Raw genomic sequence first — 27270 nt, 5'->3', positions numbered from 1 at the left:
AAGCATACTGGCAGCGATTTTGGTTCATTGATATCAGTTTCTGCAGATTTATAAGCTGAACATTCATTATGTGAATCTCCCATTACAATATATCCCAAAGGTGCTCTATTGGATTGAGAGCTGCTGACTGGAGGCCATTTGAGTACATTGAACTCATTGTCATGCTCAAGAAACTAGTTTGATTAGTTTTGTGACATGGCATGTAATCCTTCTGGAAGCATGCCCACACTGTAGTCATAAAGGGATAGCTGTGTCAGCAACAATAGTCAGGTAATAGTCTGGGGTTTAAATGATGCTGAACTGGTACTAAAGGGCTCAAACTGTGACAAGATCAGCCTCACCATTACATCATCACTAGCCTGAACCATTGATGATAAGAAGGATGAACCAATGCTTTCATGTCACTTATGGCAAATTCTCTCTCTACCATCTTGCAGTAGGAATCATGGCATCAGACCAGGCAACATTTTTCCAATTTTCTACTCTGACTGGAGAACAGAAGTAGCTTCTCTTTCCTTTTCTTAGCTAACAGCATAACAACAGTGGTATGGCCTTCTGCTGGTGTAGCCCATCTCCATAACAGTTCAATGTGTCTTGCATTTAAAAATTGCCGTGGTTGTAATAAATAGTCATTTGAGTTGTTGTTGATTTCGAAGCAGTCTGGCTATTCTCCTCTGACGGCTGGTATCAACAATTTTTTTGCCCAAACTGCTGTTAATTGGATATTTCCCCCTTTTTCAGTGTAGAGATGGTTGTGCAGGAAAAATCCCAGCAGCTCAGCAGTTTTTGGAAACACTCAGATCAGCTCATCTGACACAACTGTTCAAACTCAAATCACCTTTCTTGTCCACTCAGAGGCTTGGTTTGAACTCCAGCAGGTCATTTTGACCAACTTTATGAACCTAAACACATTGAGTTGTTGCTATGTGACTGGCTGATTACATATTTGCATTAACAAGCAGTTGTAAATGTGAACATAGTAAGTGTTTGTACATATAAATGCACATTTTATTTGCATGAGATCCAAGTTTTTACTGTCCTGGACATAATCATCTCTCAGTTTCACTGAAATACAGCAGCAGCATGGGTAAGCCTATAAGTATGGATGGCTTTGCAGTTAAATACGTTATAAACATCCAAAACATCTGTAGCAGCTCCTCGCAACAATGAATAATATCTGGAGATGAAGACCATTATTTAACCAAAACCCCAGAATTGCTTTTAAATAAACCACAAAGACTGATATCTCTGCAAAATTTGCTCAAAGTACACAGCATACGTAATAATACCATTAGCTGCGAATCCATGGTTCAGTTGTTATGCTCCTACTCCATTTACCCACACTTCCTGTCTGCTTTTTACTGCTGCTATCCAATCAGGACAATGTGTTAACTCAAAGTCTTGAGAGCAAGTAATCCAAAGAAGACACTAGAAGTTCAGCATTTTAGCAAGAGCAATGTAGTTTTATTGGTCTAGAGTTAATTAGGCTGAATAGGCAGCTATAGAGGAACATTCTTTGTGTGCTGCTTTGTGTAATTTTGCCACAGAACACGAGAACAACTTACCTGTAACGTGAGCAAAGATAACAGACACTGAATTGTCCATATTGGAATCAATTTTAAAACAAAGGTAAAGGAGATTTATTCCATAATTTAATCATATACACCAGGGAAATTAAAGCACTAAAGGGTTAAAAATAAAAACAAAACCGTTTTCTTTAAAAGAGTTTTCTTAAATAAAAAAAAAGAAAAAAAAAAGAAAAAAGAAAAAAAAAAGATCACAGAGTTAGGTTTTGTTTGGCTGAGAAGAATAACGGTCAGAGGCACTGGTTTATGGGGGGGGAGAAAGCTGCCCTCAACAAGTGACAGGACGACACCATCCTTCTTTCCTTCGAGTATCAGGGCAGAGCGCTTCCTCTTTAGAGGCATACACGCAGACAGAACACAGGCAGAGGTGTGGCCAGAGCTCCACATTCACGAGGAACAACAGCTCCACACTCTCAATCATTACAGTAAGAGAAAAGGAGTCCCCTCCTGAAGGTAAACTGCAGTTTCAGGTCCAACTCTTTAGAATCATCTTGTAGTGACAGGGTAAGCAGTTCAATGGCGCCCTCTCTCTGTAGAGCAGGGAACTACAAATCATGAGTGACGGATGAGGTTAGATTGTACCCACTAAAAAGGCCCAGCATAATAAGGAGATGAGACAGCATACAGCATCAGCTCAGACAGGACTGAAGTGGCACAGATTAAAGAGAGAGTATCGGGCATTTGTGACACAAGTGTCACAGTCCAGGTGTTCAATTTCTATGTTGAGAGCAGTTTCAGTTTCACCATTGACCTAAAGTCCCCTCACCAATTCCAGGTCACCTTTCTCTGATCAAACCCCGCTGAATGGATATGAACCAGAACGGGTATAGGTGAAGGAATAGGGCGGTGATTTAACACGTTCACAGGTCGTTCGGGTTAACGATGGTAAAGTCAGAGTCCTTGCTGTGGGTGGAGCCTTCATCTGGGCTGGAGGAACCTGAGGTGGTGCCTGCCATTAGGGGATCTTGGAAAGTTCCAGCCGCACCCTCAGGCTCCATCCGCACCATGCCACGCCCCCGTCTGATTTGAGGAGTGCGCTCGGATGCAGACCTTCCTCCAGTTTCGGCGTGTAGGTCTCCGTCCTGGGAAATAAGGATGTAATCGTCCCAGTTTTTGCCCTCCAACCCCAGAGAAGACGCCACCTGCATGCAAGAATCTTTTTTTAAAACTGCATAAATGCCTAAAGTGTGAGATCACGCTTGCCTTGGCCTAAAGCTGAGTGTTTTGAGATAAACTTGCTGTGCTCGGCGGTATCATTCAGAAATGGTATAATTCTTAGGAGAGCAGATTTAGCATGACACACCATAATCCTGGAAAGATACAAAACCACTCTGAACACAGACTTGCAGACATGAAAGGGATTAGGATTTAAAATGAATGAATCCTGGGATCAAAGGGTCAAACAGCAGAACAGACGACGAAACATAATCCTGTATGGAGTGAACGTTAAACTGTATTTGATGCCAATACAGCTGGCAGAGGTACAGAGCAATAATTTACGCAGACAGGAAAAACGCTGACCTGTTGATCAAATGGTGTCATGGCCTGCTCCTCCTCCTTCTCGTCCATGCTCGCGCTCCCTTCCAGCTCGGAGTCCCTGCTCGGCCTGATGTTTGCCTGCTGTTGCTGGCCACTGTGGAGGCTGCTGGTGCTTAGAACAGTTTCACCTGCTGCTGCTGTGGACGTGTAGTGATCGTCAGCAATGGTGATTTCTTCATTCTCCTCAGCTTCCAGCTGGCTCTGGTTGAAGCGCAGCGCTCCCTTTAGGATGTCTTTAATCTGACAGGGAGAAGGAGGCCACAGAGATGAGTTAGTGAATATGATTATAAAAGGGACATCACAAAAATGAATACACACTTATAGCATCTGCTCACACAGTCACCTGTTTGAGTCCAGCCAGTGAGACCAGGACCTCATCCTCTTTCTCGATGTGTTCTTGGAGAATCACTTCCTGGATTTTACCTAGAGGAACAATGAGTGGTCAAGCACTGATCGGCCACAAAAATCGACTATATTACTATCACTATATTACAATTCGAAAACATAAACAGTATTATTATAGTCAGTAAATTTTTAGCAAAATTAGAAATTTACAAATTTAAGTTAGACAAAAATATAACCTGCAGCAGACGCTGACGCACGAGTGGAATTAGACTGAATGTTTTTTTTTTAAGCCATGTAACCATGTGTGGCTGAACTTACAGATGTGTGTGTTCATCATCTTAGCACAGTATTTGCTCATGGCCTCCAGGTCGTTGATCTGGCCCTGCAGGAAAGAGACTTGGGCTTCCAGGTCTTCTTCCTGTTGATCCCACAAACACAAACAGAGAAAACTGGAAACTGAAGGAAACCCTACAAAGAAGGGATTATGGTTAAAGCTGTGAGAGAAAATTAAAAAGACTTACCATCTCTTTCTTGCCCATAGTCTTGCTGTGGGAGCGCGAGCGAGTGATGTTAAAGAAGGACTCCTTCTTGGTGGCGGAGAGGGGCGGGGATGAAGTGCTGACATCACTCCCTCTGGATGGGGGAAGAGGCGGGGAGGCGGTGGATTGACCACGGCCACCAGAGAGGCTTTCTATGCTTGTAGAGGAGCTGACCGTCCTCGAGCTTTGGCCTAAGAAGCACAGACAGACATTTTTATTAGTAACACTAGGAAGTTGAAAACCTATGGACGTCACCTTATTTGAATTTACGGGAGAACAACCTGCACAGGAAATAAACATGAAAGAAACTATTGTTCCTTTAAACTCTATGAAGAACCCTATTTATGGAGGCCAAATCTCAGAAATATCTGTAATTTAGAAAGATATTAAACAGCTAAGTGCAAGACAAGACTGAAACCTGGACTGTGAAGCTGGAATTGCAGATTTTTCCCCCCGTGCTGAATGAGATGTAGAAATTGTGAATTCATGTATTCATGAATTCACAATCAAAAAAGACATACATTGTGTTTTAAATGATAAATGATTTTTTCCCCAAGTGCATCTAATTAATAAATAAATAAATAAATAAATAAATAAAAGTGTCTAGTAGTGCTAATGAGTCTGTCTGTTATATTTCCTTTCCTAGAGTTTTTAGCTTTCATGTCATCATCTGTTTTTAGATAATGCAAATCTGCAGCAGTGCGCCTCACCACAGAGCAAAGCAGGAGCTGATTGGAGAGGCGCAGTCCCTGCTGCTCAGAGAATGATGCTCATTAATGCAGCAATTAAATGCAAATGTAAGTAATCAATTAATAACAGACTTTTGCAGTTATTAATTGACTGCAAATCTGTTGGTCTATAATGAGTCATTAGATAAACCATTTCTTTGCATTTTTCTTTGTCACTGCAGACTAAACAGCAAGCTCACACACACACACACACACACACACACACACACACACACACACACACACACACACACACACACACACACACACACACACACACACACACACACACACACACACACACACACACGACAAATAGGGGTTTACAGCTACAGTGATGCAACAACAGAAACTTGCTGACAGGTTTTTTGTTCGGTTTTTTAAAGGACACAGTCTTAGCACTACTGATGAGAGATGTCGCAGCTCACTAGTGATGCCTATGCCATCATCTGCACTGATGCAGCGAGCTGTGATCTCCCTCTGGTGGTCACAGTTGAAAATCACATGCAGCACACACTCATGTCTGTTTATGGTAACATTTGGCACACCAACAGCAGGGACAGGTGAGCAAACGGCGTACAACATGCAGGATGCTTAGAAATGGGCTGGCAGTGATGAAAGCACGGACAAATAAGGGCGGGCATGTCACACAAGCAGTTGCCATGACAGCAGTTACCTTGTGTGTCACTGTGAGTCTGGGCTGAGGCCTGAGACACTCCACCTGAAACGCCATCTAACAGACAGGAGAGTCAAAGCCGATGCTGCCATAACCACACAAACCAAAAGGCTGAACAAACTTCAACAACCAGTGTTAAAAAGGGTGTAAGGGTAATTCACCGGGTACATAATACACCAACTAGTAGATGGTAAGAAGGATGTCATCACATCTGTCCTGCCACAAATCTGGAACATTTCTGTTTTGACTACTTGTGCTCACCTTTGCTCAGGTGGACAGGCATGCTTTCAGACTTGAGCAGGCGATAGTGCTGAGTCTGGGCCTGGCCCTGGGTCTGCGTCGGAGCTGACGGATCTGCCAGCAGGTGTGGTAAGATGGGCGTAGGGGCCGAGGCCGGGGAGGTGGACGAGGAGGAGGAAGAGGAGGAGTGTACCTCGCTGTTGATTGGTGAAATAGACGCACCAGACATAGCTGGAGCAATGAGCTTCCTGCCGAAGTTGAGCAGACTGCTGGAGACCTTGTTGATGTTGAGTGGAGCAGCTTTTGTAGAGCCAGAGCTAGAAAGAAAAGGATATGAGACACTTCACCTGATCTCATCTTTACCAGAAGATTTTCCAAACTACTACTTTTAGCATTATTTAACAAATGTTCTACCTTCAAGGTATCCAGAGGTTTATATTTTATAAGATAGAAAAATTAAACCCTGCTTCCAGAAATCTGGGATTAGCCTGAGAAGTCTCAAAGACAAAACAAATGCTATAAAATGGCTCATGAGAGGGGTTTTTTTTGGTGCTCAATTCTTGAATGCAAAACAGTTATCCCAGAATTTAAAACCTGGATTACCCAGCACAATAACATAAATTGACATCTCGTTCTTAATATTAACGACTGCAGATCTTAAGGTAGTTTTAGACCCTATAAAACTTTAATGCTCCGAGTGGAGGTCTGATTTCTAATAGCTCATCTGAGGTTTTTTTTAATGACCGCATTCTTGTCTCATGCACACAAGGGAGCCTACAAACACTGCCTATTTTATATTACTTTTATACAGTTTCACTGACCTAAAGAATGTGCTCATGTGAAAGAACATGTCCGAATAGAAAGCAGGAAATAAAATGACTAATGGCGAGTGGACTTACAAGGTAAGGTTATGCTTTAATAAAACATAAGGATCAGTGCAGGAGCAATTTTAGTATTTTATACATATAGACACATTTTTAATGTGAATATATAAATAATGATAAATACTGAAAACTGTAGCCATGTTCGAGTCAAATGGACCCATCTGTCATTTATGTGTGAAGGTTCAAAGTTCTGCAAGCTGTCATGGGCGTCATATAGAGCCCAGAATAGAGGGGGGGGGGTAGTTTGAAACAGCAGTCTGAACCTTTGGCTCACTGGGATTACTTGCACATAACTAAACTAAAGCAATTTTTATCAACGGCCACTAATGTAACCCATATTGTATGTGATACAGTTGAGTCCATAATTTTCTGGACAAAGACAAAATTTTCATTTTCTTTGGTCTGAACTTCACCACAGGGTGATGCTCTCAGATAAGATTCAAATAAAAGCAGCATGACTGATCAGATGGTGCTTTACAATGCAAATGGATAATGATCTAAAGAATACCAAGACAGTCACCTCATCACAACCTAATAACCTTTCAGTTATTAAATACAAAATTAAATGGAGACCCACAAACAAGCAGCAACTGAAGGAGACTGCAGTAAAAACCTGGCAGAGCATCTCAAGGGAGGAAACGCAGCATTTGGTGAGGGTTGGGTTATAAACTTCAGGCAGTCTTTGACTGGAAAGTATTAAAAACATTCCTTATATTTTAAAATATCTTAGTTTGTCCAATTAATTTTGAATTGGAAACATGCATTTTTGTCCTGGATGCATGCATGTATGTATGCATGCCCCATATGTTTATACCCATGTGTGTGCGCAATGTCAGGTCCATTCAAAGACAAGGCTGTGCCTTATTTTACCCTGTCTTGTTCATCAGGTCAGCTCCCTTTGTTTTGTAGTAATCCAGGTTCTGCTGGAAGTGGTAGTTCACAGGTCGCGGGTTGTTCTACAAAAACAATAACTTAAGCTTAAACTGTTATTGTTAACAACTTTAACAAGACAGATTAAAAACCTCTGCTGTGCACAACAAACAAGTAATCTCACAGTAAACAAGTCAACCGAAAATATGTGCACATGCATGACTACATAAATAAGTCAATATATGTTTCTGAGTCAGTACTTATGAGCAACAAACCTCCACCATGCCCCTTCTTGCACTGTTATTAGGGATGAACCCTCCCCAACCACCCTCCAGGTATAAATCTGATGTTGACCTGGTTTGACATGGCTGTTCACCTGGGGGTAACACTGTCATGTCAGATCAACACCTTCCTGAAATTTCATCTCAGGAGAGTGGTGAACAGGAGTTTGGTGGAGTTGTTCAGTATACAGGTCAATGAATTTGGACGAGGAACAAAAGATAATTTAGGTGAGGTGTTCGCTAAGGTCAAAGACTCCGTGCTGATTTAACTTGTTCACACAACAACGTCGAGCTTACATGCAACTAAAACGGTACAACTACAAACGTTCTGCGTGGGAGAAGTAACAGCACAGCAGACCTCTGGTTAAGTGAACAAAAATCAGAAAGACCGCAGGAGGAAAGAAACAAGTGTATGACAGGAAAAGTATGGTCAGGGCTGGGGAAATCTTGGCAAAAATGTATCAGGTCTTTTTTGGATTTCTAAACTAGACCAGAGTTTTGCACTTCACATAGTTTCACATTTACCAAGTGCACAAGTACTTCTGTTTTTACTTTAACTGTCTTGCAGTTGCATCATTGTGCCATTTTAGGATTTTCGTAATCAAACTCAGGACAGGACTTTTACATTGGAAGTTTTTTTCCACTGCATTTATCATCAAAGCTGAGCTCAGGTCCATCCCATTTCCACTGATCATCTGCCACTAGAGTCCACCTGTGGTAAATTCCGTTGATTGGACATGGTGTGGAAAGGCCCACATTTGTCTATATGAGGTCCCATAGTTGACAGTCCATTTCAGAGCACAAACCAAGCCATGAAGTCCAAGTCTGTAGACCTCAGAGACAGGAGTGTATTGAGGCACAGATCTGCAGAAGAGTACAGTTTCTGCAGCAATGAAAGTCACAGTAAGCAGAGTGACCTCCATCCATCCATTCGCTTCCGCTTATCCTTTTCAGGGTCGCGGGGGGCGCTGGAGCCTATCCCAGCTGTCATAGGGCGAGAGGCAGGGTACACCCTGGACAGGTCGCCAGTCTGTGGCAGGGCCAACACACAGGGACAGACAACCATTTGCACTCACATTCACACCTAGTGACAATTTGGATTATCCAATTAACCTATCCCCACAAGCTGCATGTCTTTGGACGTTGGGAGGAAGCCGGAGTACCCGGAGGGAACCCACGCAAACACGGGGAGAACATGCAAACTCCACACAGAAAGACCCCGGCCTGATGGTGGAATTGAACTCAGGACCTTCTTGCTGTGCGGCAACAGTGCTAACCACCGTGCTGCCATTATATGTAAATTGAAGAAGTTTGGAACCACCAGGTATAACTGGCCGCCCGGCCAATTTGCCACACTCCACTAGTCAAGCCTGTAACAGAGCGGCCATACAGAAGCCTCTCTTCAGTAAAAGGCACGACAGCCCACCTGAAGGCAAAAAGCACCTGAAAGTCTCTCAGACCATGAGAAACAACAAAAAAAAAATTCTCTGGCCTAATGAAACCAAGCTTGAACTCTTTGCCCTGAATGCCAAGAGTCATGTCTGGAAGAAACCAGGTACTGTTCATCAGCTGACCAATACTATCCCTACAATGAAGCACTGTGGTGGCAGCATCATGTTATTGGGATGTTTTTCAGGAGCTGGGAGGCTACTCAAGGTCAAGAGGAATGCAGTGATGTACAGAGACATCCTTGATGATATCCTGCTCAAGAGCACTTTAAACCTCAGACTGGCAGGGGAAGGGGGGGTCTCTTTCCTTTGTTAATGTTCCAGCCAGAACCTAGACTTGAACCGACTTAACATTCTGGAGAGATCTGAAAATGGCTGAGGACCAATGCTCCCCACCATGACCTTGAGAGCTTCTGCAATGAAGAATGAGAGAAGCTGTCCAAAAATAAACCACCATTCTAAAAATGACTTGAGCCTGTAATTGCTGCCAACTGTACTTCAGCAAAATATTAAGCAAAGGCTGTGACTGTTTATATACATGTTGTATGTTTGTTTTTAATAAATTTGCAAAAATTGGAAGAAAATGTTTTCCCCTTTGCCATTAGAGGATATTGTGTTTAGGACATTGAGGTGAAAAATTTATTTCATTCATTTTAAATAAGGTTGTAAACATGACAAAATGTGGAACGAGTGAAGTGCTGTTGCAAAGACCATGAAACATGCACTGCTGAGCTGAACATTAACTAACCCAACCATAAACTCTGATATGCAAGGGGTGCTAGTTTAAGATTAATGTGTTTTAATTGTACATTAAACATACAAACATAAACACAGAGGCCTATTTGTTACACACAAAGATTAAAATGCACTTATATTTGTGCTACGACTACTTGTCATTAACTGCAGTGACCACTTCATTGACTACACCTGCGTTTCCTGTATTTACTGTAAGTGCCCCGACATTAAAATGTAACCTCTCAAGCATGAGAAACTAAAATACTTGCTGCCAATTTTAACTTCACTTTTTACACCCAAGCGCTTTCTGAGAGTACAACAACACCACAAAAAGGTTTTTGGTCCTTGCTAAAAGTGTGTTGCTCGAGGATTTTAGCCCACTGTGCATATGAGTCTTTCACTTCTGCAAAACTTCTACTTCCTCTGTGATGGGGACAAAAGGCAACTTGTTTTGAGTGAGGCATCGCCTTTACAGTAAGTACTTAAAAGCTGCTAGAAGAGAGCTTGTTTATCAACTGTAAGTTTGTTCTGATTTTGATCATGAGTCTCTTTCTCTCTTCCCCATTTTAACCTGTGACCAGTTAGACAGTGAAAGAGACACGTGAGCGCATAACACACATCAGCACTTTTATAGAGACTTACATCACCAACTGTCAATTCTATCAGCAAAACCAACATGTATTATTTTTCTAGTTAAGTACGCTGGTATAATAACTTACTTTGGGATCTCGAAGGAACAGAGCCTTTTGCAGCAGAGAGTTGATGTCTCCTATTGGGGGGTAGTGCATTAGGAGGCCCAGGCATGTCTGGAAGTTGCTAGCAATTACTAAAAAAAGAAAAACAGATTTAAGAAGAATCTTAAAAAAATAAAAATAAAAATCTGGTAACAGCTTGTGCTTTGCTTTAATCAAGTGTGAATCACCAAGAGTGTTTCAAGCTGTAGTCTCACTTCCTTAGTGTTTTCTATTTGACTTATTTGTCACAGACTAGACTCTGCATTCCAAGAAAAACAAAGCTAAACAAAAAGAGTCCACAAAATATCAGAATAAAAAAAATAAATAAATAACTTAAAAAAAAAAAAAAAAAAGAGAAGTTGCAGACTTATTTTCATATATAAAAAAAAAAAGAAAAAAAGTGCGAATGGACAAGCTTCATTAACTGCAGACTGAAATTGCATTGTGTTACATTTTGGCTCATTGGCATAACAGTAGCACTTATACAAGCAGAACTGCAGTCTATGCTATTTATATGAAAAGATCAATTGTAGTCCAAAGTAATATAACTCTGTCTAACTAAATGAGCCGGAGTAATTCACAGTTTTCCACTTATGTATGTCTTACGAAATTACATGCTACAAAGACAACACATGGCATTATTGGATTATTTAAGTAATAAATGGTGCGTACGAGCATCTCGGATATAGAGCAGCATGGCCACAAAGATGTAGTCCACAAGGTCCAGAGTGATACAATCAGCAAAAAGGGCATCCCACACCACCAGCAGGTCCTGAAGAGGAAATTCCCGGCCAAACAGCAGACGAACCCACCGGCTAAAGACACAGAAAAAAAAAAAAAAAGCTTTACTGCATTTGTGTCCAGCAGTGGATCAGGAAAAAAAAAAAAGTCAGACTGCCCAAAGATGTAAATACTGACATCCCGTAGATCTGCGGGGCGATCTCCAGCCGATTGAGATGCATGTGCAGCTCGATATCGTGCTTCTTCACCAGCTGGTCCTGGATGCGGTTGACTTTGGTTACTATGGCAACAGATGGCCCTGCATCCTGGGGTCGAGCGAATGGGATGGTGGTCAGCATTTCTTCTTTACCCTGGGGAAGCAGATTGTTCCATCACAACTGAAACATCTTCATGCAAACATAAATGAGGAAAATCAGCAACAATGAGGAGCTGCAGTATCCTTTTGGGAGGATATGCTATTCTGAGTTTTGTTAAGTTTACTTGCTTTACTTTATTTAATTCAATAAGGTGGAGTTTAATTATTAGATCTTTTGATTCATATTAACAGGATAGGAGGATATCTGGTGACTGGAGGGCAGTGAAGTCATTGTCATTGTCATTGTCATGGCCATGACATCAGTTTGAGATGGGCTGAGGTCACATGATGTCTTATGCTGCTGGAAGCAGTCGTCAGAAGATCGGCACATTGTGCCCATACTGAGGTAGGCTGTGGACTTTAAGTGATGCTCGCAATGACAGTGGCGCAAAGGCAACAACAAAAAAACAAAACAAAAAAAAAAAACTAATTCCCCACACTAAACTGTTCTTAGATGGTAGGTTAGATTCATGTTTGCAAGTTGTTTACACCAACATGAAAGAGCATAACATCTGAATGTTGCAGCATAAATTGAGACTTGTCGAATCAGGCTACAGTTCCCCTCCCATCAGCTCAAAGCAGTCTGGCCATTCTGTTCTGATGTCTGATGTCAACAAGAAATTATTGCCCAGAGAAATCCTGCTCACTGGGTATTTTCTCTTTTTCAGACTATTCTCTGTAAACTCTAGAGATGGGCATGCGGGAAAATCCCAGCATAGCAGCCGTTTCTGAAACACAGACCAGCCCATTTGGCTGTCACTGAAATCCCCTTTCTTCCTCATTCTGATTCTCCGTTTGAAATTCAGCAGGTCAACTTGACAATGTCTGCAAACCTAATTGCACCAAGTTGTTGCCATGTCATTGGCTGATTAGATATCTGCGACAGTATAAAGTCTTATATTGCAAATTTGTCTCTAAGAGCTTTGAAGAGCCTCTACAGTCTGCTTAATTTGGAGTGGAAAAAGAAAAAAAAACTAATAAAAAAGTTCACAAAACATGAAGTGTTTTAAGTAACAATTTGACTGACAGTCAGTGATAATCATGGTTTCTGTTTGTTCCTGCACTTGTGCCACAAATCGGTTGGGTACATCAAACAGATCCAGCTGCTCGTCTACATTTCTGACAACGAAGCCTCTCGTCCTATGTTCACTATAGTAATAAAAATGCAATTGCTGCTACCATGGTAACCACCTGAGTGGTCAAATTAACCAGGACTGAGCTCTTCAACATTGTAATTTAGCGTTAATATAATGTCATGTCTTCATGACAGTGCAATCAGCTGGTATTGTGTTACAATCTACAATCAATTTCAGTGTCAAAAGTAGTTTTTCAAATTAGAACAGACCTTCCTCACTTCCCTTTCAAAGCTGGAGAACCACGGCTCTGCTGTCTCCATTAGCTGCGAGAACATGGCACTACAGAGAGAGGCAAAGATAAATGTAGTGAGATTTTTTTAAAGTATAAACATTTCTTATTCTGAACCCTTTTAATCGGCTGATACTTACTAGGCATCGTGCTCGAGGTACACTGGGTCTAACAGACACTTCATCTCCTCACTGAAAAAAGTGAGAATCTTTCAATTTAATCTTTGGACAAATAAATACAAAAAATATGTTGTCATCAGAGAAGCAGGTCTGAAGGTGTTAATGGCTTTTCAGTGAAATGCAAACTGACCTGGGGCTGGCCGTCTCACTGGCATGCTGAAAGGCTTGATGGTCACAGTGCAGCACAAACACTATGGGAGCCAGCAACTCGTGCATCCCCTACAGACAGAAAATCAGACAGAGGCAGAGAGAATGTAAGATGCATAAAAGGCAGAAGGGAGAGGAAACAAATACAGTTCAATTGTGGTCAGTCTTTCTTTAATAGTGATGCACGAGGTTTCTAATCCGTCATGACAGGTTTAATTTAGATATTGTTAGCCACTACTCAGCCATGTGTCACTTCCAGTTTGTAAAAAAGATGCTATGCTGGCCATCTATTCACAGGCTGGCACCTGTTACAGACACTTGTAATGCTTAGGTTACAAAGGCATTTTGTTCTGTGTGAGCTTGTTGAACAAACACACGGGACGATGTTGAATGTTACCTGTTTGTACAGTAACTGCTCATTTTCTCTGGCATAACAGAAGAGAATATCAGTCAGCTTGGTCCTCACATCTTCATCCTGGAAGTATCGGATCTCAGGGAATCTAATCCAAATACAAAAAGAGCAATTTTTTTTTCCTGCCATGTTAATAACAGAAAAATAAAATAAAATAAGCAAATAGTAACAGAGATACTTACGTTCTCAACACATCCTGCTTGACCATTCCCTTTAGCTCTTTATCCTGGAAGAACTTATTCCACAAACTCTGGATGTGACAGAAAAAAAAAATTACATTCAGAAAATCAAGGGAAGAGATTGTTGTCATTACAATGACAATGTGTGTAAATCTATATGTTAAAAACCAATATGTCATTGACAGTATCAATAATTATTAGAAGGTCACAAAGTGTCAAAGTGTCAGGGTCATATTTTGCACATAACCATGAAACATTTGTGGAGAAAACTCACCCCCTCATCCTGGGACAGTGGGTTGTTCACCACAAGGTCCTGCTGGCCTGCGGCCTTGCGGGGGTTGGTAATGTGCTGTGACAGAAAAAAACAAAACAAAACAAAACAACACAACAATAATGCACAACAATTAGTTACAACCTTTGATGATTTGATAAGTGATCAGTTTTTTCCCTCATGGGCTGCATATTATGCTCTGTGTTTCAGGATATAAGCAGCTATAAATTCTACATATGAATGAGCAGTGAGGTTAATGGAGAACATTTATATCTTAGAACCACACTGGCCACAGATGGGTGCTCTCACCATCTCCTTGATCTTCTCATACTGGGCCCGGAGCTCCTTTGTCTTGTTTATCCACTGCTCTTTATCCTCTGGAAGAACCTCCAGGTACAGCTATAGACATGCAATGCACATATCAGTCCATGCAACAGTTCATCTTTGAGAAATCACTAACATGCAGAAAAATCAGCCCTTTCAGAACTACGCTCGAGGCTGTTATATCCACTGAGGAAAAAGTCTGTAAGCCACCACAACTTCCCTTTTCTGTGACAGGGAATTTGCCAAAGCCCCCTTAATCAAACTCGATAGGACCGCTTGATCCAACTGGCAGTTACCTTCCAGCACACACTCCGAAAGCGGCTGCTCCTCAGCCGCCCATTGATGCCTGCCTGCCGGATCCTGGCCAGGTAATTACTGTTGAGAAACAAGTCGTCCCATTCTTTCCTGCATTGGGGAGGGGGTGGTGGAGGCAAAGCATGAGGGGATTTACCAGCTTCAACTCAACTTGGGCAACTTGTGTCATCAAGCAGTAAACAAACAAGATAAGAAGCTAAGAGAAGTGGGCCACGAGTTCACGATACCACCATGAAGGGATATTAATGGAATAACTCACCTATATGAGAGAAAGGTAGAATGAGACTCCGAAGTGCTGCTGTCAAGAGATCCTCCTACTGAGAACAGACACAGCCACAAGGGGGAGATGTAAACAACAAGTGCTAGGGCGTCAAAGCAGAAATCAATTTGTGTGTGTGTGTGTGTGTGTGTGTGTGTGTGTGTGTGTGTGTGTGTGTGTGTGTGTGTGTGTGTGTGTGTGTGTGTGTATATATATTTTTTTTAGACGAGGCAATGACAGAGCAACAAAAATGCATACTTAGACAATTTTACTGCATCACAATAACCCATCAGTTATTCTTTTACAAGGCACGCAGTAGAGCAAAAAGGGGAGCAGAGAAGGTGATTAAAGGAAGTAAAGTAACATACTCTGTTTCTTCTTTATTGGCCGTAATAAGTCTAATTTGGCCTGCAGGTGAACATGCATTGAAGTTGGAGAGCTGTCTATCAGCATTAGTTACAGGAGTGGATCGCTCCACAGGGACGCTCAGTATGAATATTCATCAGTTCCACAACATGCCAGCCACCAACGTTTTCTTTCAGTCACACGTTAACATAAAAAACACACTCAGCCTGGGGGTGTCGCAAGCCACATCTGTGACTCACACTTCAGTCAGCTCAAAATTTTCTTTTTAATCATCTCCAGAATGAACCTAAACTTATCATCTCCATTGTTGTGAGCCTGTTAGTCCCAAAAGGACTGCAGCATTGGTATATTATGATGTGGGTCTTGGTCCAAGGAAGGGGAAATGGTTACAGGTGTTATCTATAACAGAGGTTTGGAAGTCTTAACTGAAAGTTGACATACTGTTTTCATTCTTGTTGAAACTCTGGAGCGCGTCAAAACCTGTCTCCTGATGATCTTCACTCTGGAGTGGATGGCGGGTCTCAAAATTGGGATGCTGCATGACTGCGACCCAGCTGGACCTGGAGAATGAGGTAGCAGGTAAGAGCAAAAAAGAGAAAGATATAAAGAAGAAAGATAACTGAACACGATCTCCCAAAAAGTCCTGGTGTTAAAGCACAAACTAAACTTATTTCTTTTAACAGGGACACAGAGCTTCAGTTTCAGCTTCAGAACCTGTCCTGACTTTGCCAACTTTTCATGAACATTGTAGCCTCTGACCTCTTTTTATATAACAGTGCTGGCAAATCAGTCCACCGCAATCAGCAAAGTTTCTCCAAGCACACCATTTGATCTCGGTACTTACTGTCACAGCTTCGTGTTTCTCGTCAGTTGAGACTCAGAAGGAAAGGATCGTTTCTGCAAGTAGAGGGAGAAGGACTGATAATAAAGGGGAAATGAAGGACAAAGCTGCTAAAGGGCCAAAAATGACTCAGTGAAATATAATACAGTAGAGCAGAAGTAGGCAGCATTGGAAGAAAATTAAAAGACGTTGGTGAAAGAAATGCTTTGTAGAAACACCCAGCACTAAAGACGTAGACTAAAGTGACTGCAGATGCATTTCATAGTGAAGAATAAATCCAACAATTTATTTCTCAAAAAGTATTTTCATGAAGGAGCGACTTGATCAAAATTTGCTTTTTTGAGTTTGATACTGATTTTCAGCGAGTAAAACTACTGAAATATGCTTTATATTAGTAAATTAATGTAGTATGTCAGGAAAAAGTCAATGTTTCAAGCAATGCTTAAAAAAAAAGAAAATAAAAAAATAGCAGGGTTGTATTTTTAGTTTTTTTTTTTCCCTACACTGTGGCAATCGCACAAAGGGATATGGCATAGTCTCCCTTCAAATGTATTATTTTCAACTTAACATAAAATAAAACACTGACATTGATTACAGTCAGTGAAGAATGGCTGAAATTAACAAGAAGCACTTGAGCTGCCTGATGTTCCACGGTGCTCTTTGTGATACATTGAACATAACTGGTGAAGCTAATGAGGTCATTAAGTAGGCAAATTAATGCATTAATTACTGATGTTTAATGTGAAGAAACTTGTCTTCGCGTGGCTCACGGACAGCAGTGTTTCTGAAACAAAAATCAGCTCTGGCGAGCGGTCAGGACGGGACTTCCGGGGAGCGATCCAAATGCAGGAGGAATGTTGGACGTGGTGCTGAGATTCACAAAGAGACAACCTTCAAGGCGATGATGGATATGACTCTAATTTTAACGGGCACCGTGCCTTCCTCTTTGATCACACCACAAATTAATCTCCGTGTGATAATAATGTAATATTGTTTTTCTCTGTTTTGACTGTAAATTAACGACCAAACATATAATACGAAGAAAACAATTTGAAGAAGTTAGGAGAAACTTTTCCTTTGTTTCCCCCCACCCCCTATGTTCATTTTTCACATAGAAATACATTAATTGATTCATCTTAAAAAGAGAGGATGAATAGAAAGATTTCCCAATGATTTAATGCCATACTGAGTGGTTTACCAGAACAGAAAGATGGATTCATTAAAAATAAATAAATAAATTCCAAGAAAACACAAACAAAAAACCCCACTATTAATATCCCGACCAGGTAAACCGTGAGCCAAGTACTCGCTGCCAACTTCTGAGAGAAGTTTACTTTTTCCGTGAGACATCACAATCTAGGTTAACCAATCCTGCCTTCGTTCTTTATCCGGCTTGGGATTATTCCATGTTTATGAATATGTTTAGCCTAATGCGCAGGCCTACAGAATAGCACGTGCCCACAAAGCATTGTGTTTTCTTTCGATTTAATAATTGTGGAAATAACACAACAAAGGCATTTCTTAAACCAATTAACCATGTGAATGAAACACTGCTTGATAAATTAGCTACACATGCCATCAAAATAGAAATTATTTTATATGCATAATATATGCGGCTGTTTTCACGGGGAACATCTGTTCTACTCGAAGACTAATGCTCTCCTTAAATCTGTGTGCTCCCCCCCCTCCCTGCTTTCCTAAAAAGGACATTATCCTATCAAATAATCGGCACCAGTCCACAACTATGGGAAAAAACAAACCCCCTCCAGAAGAATGGTGTGAATAGGTGTTTCCAATAATAGCATCTTCTGCTTTCAAAGATTGGCATGAAAGATTTAAAGTCTCCTGAGTGAATACAAATACAAGCGGTAGTCATCTTGCATAGAATATTAATTCATATGATCACTGTGACCAAAATTACTCATGCAAAGTACTTTGAAAATTCTTTTCCCTACAGTCTTGTAGTCACATTCGTCGCTTTGTCTCTTCTTTCCAAAAGTAAAAAGTGACTCTAAACTTTAGAGATCACTCATCCCTACTTGTTCTTTGCATAGGCATATCTTATGTGCGTGTCTCCGCAAGCCTTTCCGAGCGAGTGAAAGATGACGCGGGTGTTCGTCTTGAGGCCTCGCCGTGTTAGCACAGCCTTGCCTGAAGCGACTCTTCTCTTAGCCTTCTGCTGCTTTCATTACTTTTTCCCGGAGTCGAACGTAAAATGACATCCCAACTTTACTACATAATAATCAAGGCAAATTAGCTTCTGCATAATTTAATCCACGGCACCTGGAGACACCTCAATAATTCAAAGCACGAATCTTTCATGAAATAATCAAATCAATACATAATGAAATGCATAAATAAATCAACAGGCAAATAACAGCGAGTCCATCTGTTCGGAGGTAGAAGATCACTTACTGGGAATTGCTAACAAAAGCTTGCAAAGCTAAACTCAAACTGTAGCAGTGACATCATCCTGTGTTAGTTTTGCAGATTTTTTAGGATTTGGCTTCTTTAAGTTCTTACCCAAGATGGGATTTCAAATGAGCTATGCTGATGCCCGGGACTGTGGGAAGCACACTGAAATGATTTCAAAATTAAGCATACAGCCTCACTCTAAACCTCAATCCTTAATAGTCTTCCACAAGGCGTGCAACATAACAGTTCACTTTTCATTTCCCATCACACACATTCGGTCTGAAAGTGAGCTTAAAAACCACAGACTAACACTTCCCATTTGATCTAAGCCAAGAAGCATCACATTTTAAATAGAGCCCACAGTATGCTCAACTATAGGTTCATGATTTTATCTTTGGGGTCTGCTAGAACAGATTTCCACATCTTGGCATGTTTTCATACCATACTGTACACTTCTGCAGAACCTCCTTTTACCAGCTGTGTGAAATGCCTCATTTTAGATGGTCTCTTTACTACCGCCCTCCAGGGAAAGCCTGTCTGCTCTGATAGTTGGGCAACAGCAAAGCAACTGTTCTATGAAGCACATGGGTTGTCTTTCAGAGAGCTGTGCAGTGGTAATGACTCCCCAGAGTTAAACATGTTTTAATTAAAATTAGAACCAGAACAATGAGTGATTCCTGTCCACTTGCCTTTATTACACAGTGCACTATTTGAGCGATGACATTGTGGTTTCCAAAATTACCTCATTTTGGACATGCGTACCAGAGAACGCCAACCAAGAATCCAGCTGAGTTTGCGTTTCAGTGACGGACAATTAAAAAGACAGACGTAACTTCTGAAGGACCTTCAACCTGCATTCAAACTTCAGACCACCAGATGGCGATATCTGTGGTCGCAAAAACACTTTTGGTGCTGTAGAAATCTATGGGAAAACTGCTCTAACTTGATAACAGCCAAACAACGAAGAGCAAATTACTGCAAAAGTGACAGTCTACTGACCACAACCAACCAACCAACCCGGTGATGACATGTTCTGTACGGGCATGGCTCTAAATATGTTTTAAAAACTTTAAGCGCTTATTTCTTAAATGCAGCTTTGCAGACAGTGTTACATCTATGTCAGTTTTTGAGAGCAGGGCTCCTCGGTGTTACACATAAAGTGTTTCATGTAAATTTAAAAAAGAAAAAGAAAAACAGTGAGAGGGAAAACCGTAATCTCAAGAACTCAGAAGTTGATCGATGACCTCATGGTACGCTTTTATATCATCTATGGTTGCAGCATCCAAGCTGCTTTTTTTTTTTTTTTTTTTTTTTTTAAAAGGTTTACACAATTTCTGGTTGTCCCTATAAGACACAAGATCAAAGCTAGCAATGGTAATCAGAGACATATTACTCTTAACACCTTAAACAGATTGCCAGTTTATTGATCTTAGTTAACTGACTTAATAACTACGTTAACTAGTTAACCAAATTAATTAGGTTAATTTATGGGGGAAGAAGCCAGAGTATCTGGAGAAAACCCACAGAGAGATGGGGAGAACATGAAAACTCTATAAAAGTCAAGGACAGCTGGGGTGGATTCAAACCCAGGACCTTGGTGCTGTGTGGCAACTTCAACATGTAAAGCTGACTCTGCAGACTGATGTCTAATAAATATACTTCATGGAAATCATCCATATATATATACATATATATATATATATATTTTTTTTCCAGGCTAGATAAGCTGGAAACTAAACCCAGATTAGTCAGTTGTATTAAACATTTTGCTGAAGTGCCTGCAGTATTTCCATTTGAAGACATCTGACTGAACTGCAACTACAGTTCTGCTCTCCGCTCAGGGATATGCTTTTTATCATTTCGCATTCAAATTCAGATGTTTTTTTTAAAAGTAGTAATAAACAGTAACAGCTGATCCACAAGAGTCTCAGCAGTTTCATGTGGGGGGAAACTGCTTTTACAGGATGAATATTCAAAGAGGATCCGGCAAACAGCGCTAATAGGAACTGTCAATGGCAGCTTCAGTCAAGACAGCAGCGAAACACCCCAGCTAAACAAACTCACATGCCTCTACTTCAGCACACAGTGAGAGCTCAAGAGCCTTTATGGTCACATGCTCTGCAAGAGACTGAGAACATGTCTGGAACCTTAGCCTTACCAAAATTCCAAGAACTTGTTGGGTCCTGAAAGATTTAATTACCAAAGATAAAATCTGACAGACATCTGTCTGTACTGAAATGGACAACTCGTTAGTAACATGGGGGAAGAGGACATCCACAAAGAGTCGCAAGGTAAATCTAAAAAATGGGCATTTCTAAAGTGCCTTTTCGCTGATAAAAGCTATTCAGATAAAACTAAGGGGACATCTTGCCTGGACTACTCAATGACATTTACATGTAACCTCATATAAAAGATCACAAGTTAAACAAAAATAATAAAAACACCACCAACAACAACAGCTAGGAAGCATTGCACTAAAGGGAACGAAACTCTGAATGCACAGAAACACTCAAGTCAGCAAGTACTGAACATTTCCTCCAATATTATTAGCAGGCGGTGTGTTTAAGTCCCGGGTCTCGCTCCTTTCTAGTCCAAACGGCCTTTCTGCAGTCCACGGTGTCCTACAGAAAGATTCCCACACGGACATTTGTACTGAACTTCATCTTGGCAGTGTGGAGAAGTATGTGTGAAACCACACGAAACTACACAGGCAGGTGGTGTTAGCTGTTACCAAACCTCTGCACTGCCCTGAACTAGTCACTGAATCTTTCACCCATAGTTAGTCCTCCACTTAGCAAACCCACGATTAGCTGTTTTTCCCCACATTTTTTTGACATCGTAACTTACATCAATGACAAGGTCTGTCCAAATTGAAGCAAAACGTACACAGGGTCCGTCTGGGATGCAGCACGAATGAGCTGCCAGGAAGATGATCGAAGCAGAGGGGGCTTAAAAAAGCAAAATAAAACGCCAAACAGCAGCTAAGCTAGCTTGTATCGTCCGTCGGCTAGCAAAGCTAAATATGAACTAAACTTACTCTGGCAGCTGAAGCTCTTCATGTTGATTGAATAAGAGTTGAAACGACAGGAAGCAGGAAGGCTAATATGACATTAGCCTAGCGAGCCAACTCGGGGCCCTGTTATTACTTCCAACACACACACAGCTTCTGCTTTAAACGAGACAAAGTTGCGCCGCACGCTCAGGAACTAGCACCAAAAAGCAATGCGTTAGCAGTTTTTATTCACGTACCTGTTCGGATCACGCAGGAAGCCTCATTCTGCTCACTCGGGCTCCGCTGATTTGTAAACAGTAGCGTGTCAGGCTCACTGGCTGAAGACCAGCTGACTGGTCACGTGACCCCCGGCCTGTGACGTTACTGACTGCCTGCAGGTAGCTGGTTGTTCTAGATTTGTCCAAAAGCTAAGCCTTACTTGTTTGTTAAATGCAAAGTAAGGGGGTCAATATATTTCAGCAAAATTGTGCAATAATGTTTAATAATTATTTATTAAGGCTTTGTGGCATTACTTGTATAAGTTCTTTGTAATATATAGTGAAGTTATGCGTTCATTTCATTTGTGAAGATCTCTAGAAGATAGCAGACAGCAGGCTGCAAAGACAAGGACCCAAACAATTGGCTGCTGGAAGAGGATAAGCAACAACCAGTAAGTTTTAAAAAACAAACAAAGAAACAAAAAACAACCTGACTAAGCAAAGGTTGAACTTTTTATTACTATAACCAGTCTATGAAGAATAAATGCCCAGTAAATGACACCTCTTAGAATTTGATAAGGCTTTAACAACTTCTGATTGAGTTCCAGTAATCTTCATAGCTCTGAATGAAACATGCAAGATATGAAGTTATTCATATTTCCACCAATAGGAATATCCATAGATGAGTTATGAGAGAGGACTGAGTCTCACAGATTGCACACTTACATGTCACAGATTGTACTTCTTCCCACAGCTCTGCACAGTCTCCCCACAAGGCAGGATTGCAAAAAACAACAACAACAACAGCAAAAAACAAAAAACTGAGACTACTCTAGCTACTTTAGATTGCAAAGATAAATAGACAGAGGAGATTGCAAATTCAGTTACCGATTTATCAGCACAAAGATTATGCCTTTCAGTTCACTTATCTGCATCAGCTAAAACATACTGCTTTGTAAAAGAAAAATATGGGTGGTAAGGCTGTAAAAAAAAAAGAATAATGATCTTAATCTGTAATGGCAACATAGAATGTTGAGGTGGATCACACCACCAAGGAGAAATAAAAAACATCATTGAATGAGGAAGAACACCGAAGGGGCTACACAACGTGATGGCTAATTAAAACAGTTTTATGTAGACTTAATTACAGCAATTTCTGAGGTCAAACAAGTCAAGTTTATCCGTGGAGTGCTTTTAACAAACCGCTTTATCACAAAATGCTTCCAATATACAAAACACAAGATGCACAAAAATATAATTAAATCAAAGCAGCGAGATGGTCACAATGGGGAAAAGCGTAAATCCACCTGGTATGTACAGGTGGAGCCGTTAAGTAACATTGCTGATTCAAATGTGTACACTGGTGGTGGTGCTGTGTTTGTGCATTGATGGGGGGTTAACACAAAGCAGGAATAATGACCATTATCGCTATTACCATCATCATCACAGGCATGGCATTTCAAGAGCACCATTATCATCATTATTATAGCTAATATTACTGATGATGAGGCCTCTTTGTTGGCCCTGACTAAGGTATTGTCATGGAAACAGATGACAGAAAAGAGCATAGCTTTATTGAATTACACTGATGCTATTCTGACCAAATGGGGCTTGAATGCTGCACTGTCTGAGTGGGGTATAGAAGCATCAATGTGAGAAGTCCTGAGGAGCGACAGATGAGAGTCAGGAGCAGAGAGCGGGAGACAGAAACACAGATGAAAATAGCTCTTCGTGCAGATCAAATAAAAGAGGAGCAAAAAGAGACAGAAGACAGAAAACTCCAGCAGTACTGAGGGTCATGTGATTGCAGGGAGTCACAGATCCACTGGTACAGAGTGAACTGGTGATCAGCACAGAGGAATATTGTCTGATGGCTGGAAACAATGACACCGATTCACCAGCACAGGGACAGTCATACGAGAGAAAATCATTAGTACTAATAACAATAATACAGACAATGGGCATAACAAGGGTTGATTGATTCAGTCTTTAACAGATCTGTTACAACAGGCTTAACATGGTCACCTGATGAATGAGCTTAATCTTTTTATGTATTTATTTTTGCTTCTCTTACTTGATTCGTAGTGTCTTTTAAAGTATTTCATCCTTTCTTCATATCCAGCTCTTCACATTGCTAACATCCCAATGCGCTATTTTAGTAAGTGCAAATGTAATCTAGAGGTAATATGCTACTTAAGATGAATGCAACCCTCTTTTTATTGTCAGAAAGCAGTAATAGCACGGTGGCCTTCCAGCTATCTTAGCCGCTGCAGATTTTATCACATGGGGGCCATAAACCTGGGAAATATGATGTGCCACTTTCTGTTTTACTTTTAATATATCTGATGAAAAGAGCTTGCCAGAGATGATTCTAGATTAACTATTTCCTGCCATTATCAAAAGATAAATCTTGCCTAAATCTTTATTATTGTCACTTAAATTTTGTGAAAATGGTTTTCTTCTGGAAGATGACCATGCTGAAACAGATTAAAGCAACCAAAAATATACTTGTGATATATGGAGCTCCAAGAGTGACAAAATGAATGAATTAAATACACCATTAAATGATTAATTAAATGTGTCAATAATTAATTTAAATTGGAATTAATTAATTAAATAAATAATGATGACACATTTAATTAATAAATTATTGACACATTTAATTATTTATTTATTTCACATTTTAATTAATTATTGACACATTTAGCTAATTTTAATTGATCTGATCAAGTCAAAACCATTGCTTTGGCCTGGTGGCCATTCTTTTTAGTGGGCGTTTCGCCACACCAGCAACTGGCATGTGGGAAACTAACTGAACTGTACTTTGAAAAAAAAAAAAACAAACCCTGTTTGTGTGTCACCAAATACACTTTTAATATTTTTATTTAGCTGACAATGTAGTGGTTTAATCTTCAGATATCTGGTCAGTTTGTCAAAGAATCAGAATCAGAATCAGAAACTTTATTGTCATTGTCACGAGAACAACGAAATGAAGAATGGTCCCCGATCATTGCATCATCCCTAGCAATATCAAAATATAAATAAAACAATAAAATTCAATAAATAAAATAGATAGAATACTTAAAATACTAATAAGATGTAACAGTAAAACACACACATGCTTCAGACCGTGCATAGATTAACACAAGAGTGGCGTGATGGACATTTTTTTGTAGTATTCAGATGTGTTATTGCAGTTGGATAACAGCTGTGTTTGAGTCTATTAGTCCTTGCTCTGATTGCCCTGTACCGTCTGCCTGAGGGCAACAGTTCGAACAGGGAGTGGCCAGGATGTGAGGTGTCTTTTATGATGTTTTGGGCCTTTTTAAAACAGTGGGCATTGTGTAGAACTTCCAGTGTGGGGAGAGGGCAGCCAGTGATCTTTTGGGCAGTGTTAATGATCCCTTGGAGTGCTTTCCTCTGAGCCCCTGTGCAGCTAGTGTACCAAATACATATGCAGTAAGTTAGAACACTCTCAATGGTGGCTCTGTAGAAGGACACCAGCAGTTTCTGTGTGATGTTATTCCTCCTGAGAATTCTCAGGAAGTACAGTCTCTGTTGGGCCTTTTTCAGCAGCTCGGAGGTGTTCACACTCCAGGAAAGGTTCTCCTCTATATTGACTCCCAGGAAGCGGAAGCTTGCCACCCTTTCTACACAGTCCCCATTTATGAATAGTGGTTGGATCTCTGCCTTTTTCCTTCTGAAGTCTATTATGAGTTCTTTGGTTTTTGAAGTGTTGAGGAGGAGGTTATTGGCCTTACACCATGACGTCAGCTGCTCCACCTCGTCTCTGTACGTAGACTCGTCTCCCTTGGAAATGAGCCCCACCACTGTGGTGTCATCTGCAAATTTCACAAAGATGTTGCTGTGGTGGCGAAGAGTGCAGTCGTGTGTGTAGAGAGAGTAGAGCAGTGGACTGAGCACACAGCCCTGGGGTGAGCCAGTGCTGAGACTCAGGGCTGAGGATGTGTGATGGCCAACTCTGACTCTCTGTCTACGGCCCGAGAGGAAGCTATTGATCCACATGCAGGTGCTGTCTGGAAGTCCTGCATGTGGATCAAAGAGCCTCTTTGCAAAAGTGCTTCGACGATTTCGGAGATGTCCGCCCAGCCCAGTCTCACGGCAAAGTGTGTGATAGACCTGCTTGCATCGCAAATGCTCGAGCTGTTATACCGCCGACAAAGCTCAGGTCCTGGTACACAAATGTCATAACCTCCACTGACTGTGCACCAACTTTATTTACTGAGGTTATATCTATCAGGTCTTTATTTCTTGATGTTCATACGTGTCATACTTGTTTTAAGTCGCCAATTCTGAATTATAACTAGCATTAACATATCTTTAAGGAGAGAGCAAATCTGATTAACATCTGATCTTTGTGTTTTTTGTTCAGTAATCAGCATGACCTGTGTATACACGCATAACCTTTATTCAAATAGATAATGTTGGTGTTTCCATCATGTAGTAACTGTACAAAGCTTGTTAGACACTGTGAAGCACAGACTTCACAATGTTCGACTAATATTTTTGTTGTGAATATTAATCATGAGGGTAAACGGGCAGTCCAGCTGCTGCCTCAGAGCCCAGTACACCATGGAGCGAGGTCAGCATATCCAGGATATCTTCAGCTCTCTAAGTTAACCCCGAGTTTCCCAGCTCGGTCACATGAAAGTGGCGGCAGCATCAAACTAATCTAACGGTCATCTACGAATTTAATTCACAGGTCATATCGATATTCTTTTACAGAAAATCATCCTTATTACTGCCAACTATTCCAGAGACGTGAACTCCACAGTATAAAGAACACAAAAATATAGCAGTGCAACACAACACTGCTGTAAAAGAGATCAACGCTTCAGTTTGTTGCAGATCAAAGTGGAAAGAATGTGATTGGCTGAACAGGTGTTATTGCATGTTCTATGTTATCTGCATTTCCATCAGTGTAAGACACTCAGCAGCAGATTAGAATCAAGTATAATAGCATTTATACATTTAATAAATGTATTAATACACGGATGTTCCCGTGACAATGCCAGGCACTGTTTGCGCAGAGATTTTAGTACAGCACGATGCTCATTTAAAACACATTCCTGAGTCTACGTACACATTTGATATGAGGTCAGCAATTAAATGGCCTGTATTTGTATAGCGCTTTTCTAGTCCCTAAGGACCCCAAAGCGCTTTACACAACCTGTCATCCACCCATTCACACACACATTCACACATTTACAGTGTCTGTGTCCCGTGACAAGCTGACCAGGCATGTGAAGACTACTCCACTACATT

At 40.8% G+C, this 27270-nt stretch overlaps 1 protein-coding gene across 5 annotated transcripts; it reads right to left on the bottom strand.

The window, feature by feature from the left end:
- Nucleotides 1–1442: 1442 nt before the first annotated feature.
- Nucleotides 1443–22164, bottom strand: tbc1d5 (TBC1 domain family, member 5). Of its 5 annotated transcripts, none has more exons than XM_026155943.2 (23): nucleotides 22024–22164; nucleotides 16363–16415; nucleotides 15960–16078; nucleotides 15153–15210; nucleotides 14875–14983; nucleotides 14564–14653; nucleotides 14258–14332; nucleotides 13987–14054; nucleotides 13790–13892; nucleotides 13376–13464; nucleotides 13207–13257; nucleotides 13047–13116; nucleotides 11524–11696; nucleotides 11278–11420; nucleotides 10591–10697; nucleotides 7408–7493; nucleotides 5675–5970; nucleotides 5414–5470; nucleotides 3992–4200; nucleotides 3789–3888; nucleotides 3469–3548; nucleotides 3108–3365; nucleotides 1443–2728 (listed from the first exon to the last, which is right to left on the bottom strand). In XM_026155943.2, the coding sequence occupies exons 3-23, from the start codon at nucleotides 16057–16059 to the stop codon at nucleotides 2447–2449; spliced, it is 2604 nt and encodes an 867-aa protein (XP_026011728.2). In that variant the 5' UTR covers nucleotides 16060–16078; nucleotides 16363–16415; nucleotides 22024–22164; the 3' UTR covers nucleotides 1443–2446. The 5 variants fall into 5 exon arrangements, with proteins under 5 accessions (XP_026011728.2, XP_026011731.2, XP_026011730.2 ...); XM_026155946.2 differs by having other exon boundaries at nucleotides 15153–15207; XM_026155945.2 differs by lacking the exon at nucleotides 22024–22164 and adding an exon at nucleotides 21812–21991.
- Nucleotides 22165–27270: the final 5106 nt, after the last annotated feature.

The sequence above is a fragment of the Astatotilapia calliptera genome, chromosome 22, assembly GCF_964374335.1.
Source record: "Astatotilapia calliptera chromosome 22, fAstCal68.1, whole genome shotgun sequence".
In the NCBI taxonomy this organism is placed as follows: domain Eukaryota; kingdom Metazoa; phylum Chordata; class Actinopteri; order Cichliformes; family Cichlidae; genus Astatotilapia; species Astatotilapia calliptera.
The sequence above is the reverse complement of the archived record's forward strand: the minus strand, read 5'-3'. Positions and strand labels throughout refer to the sequence as shown.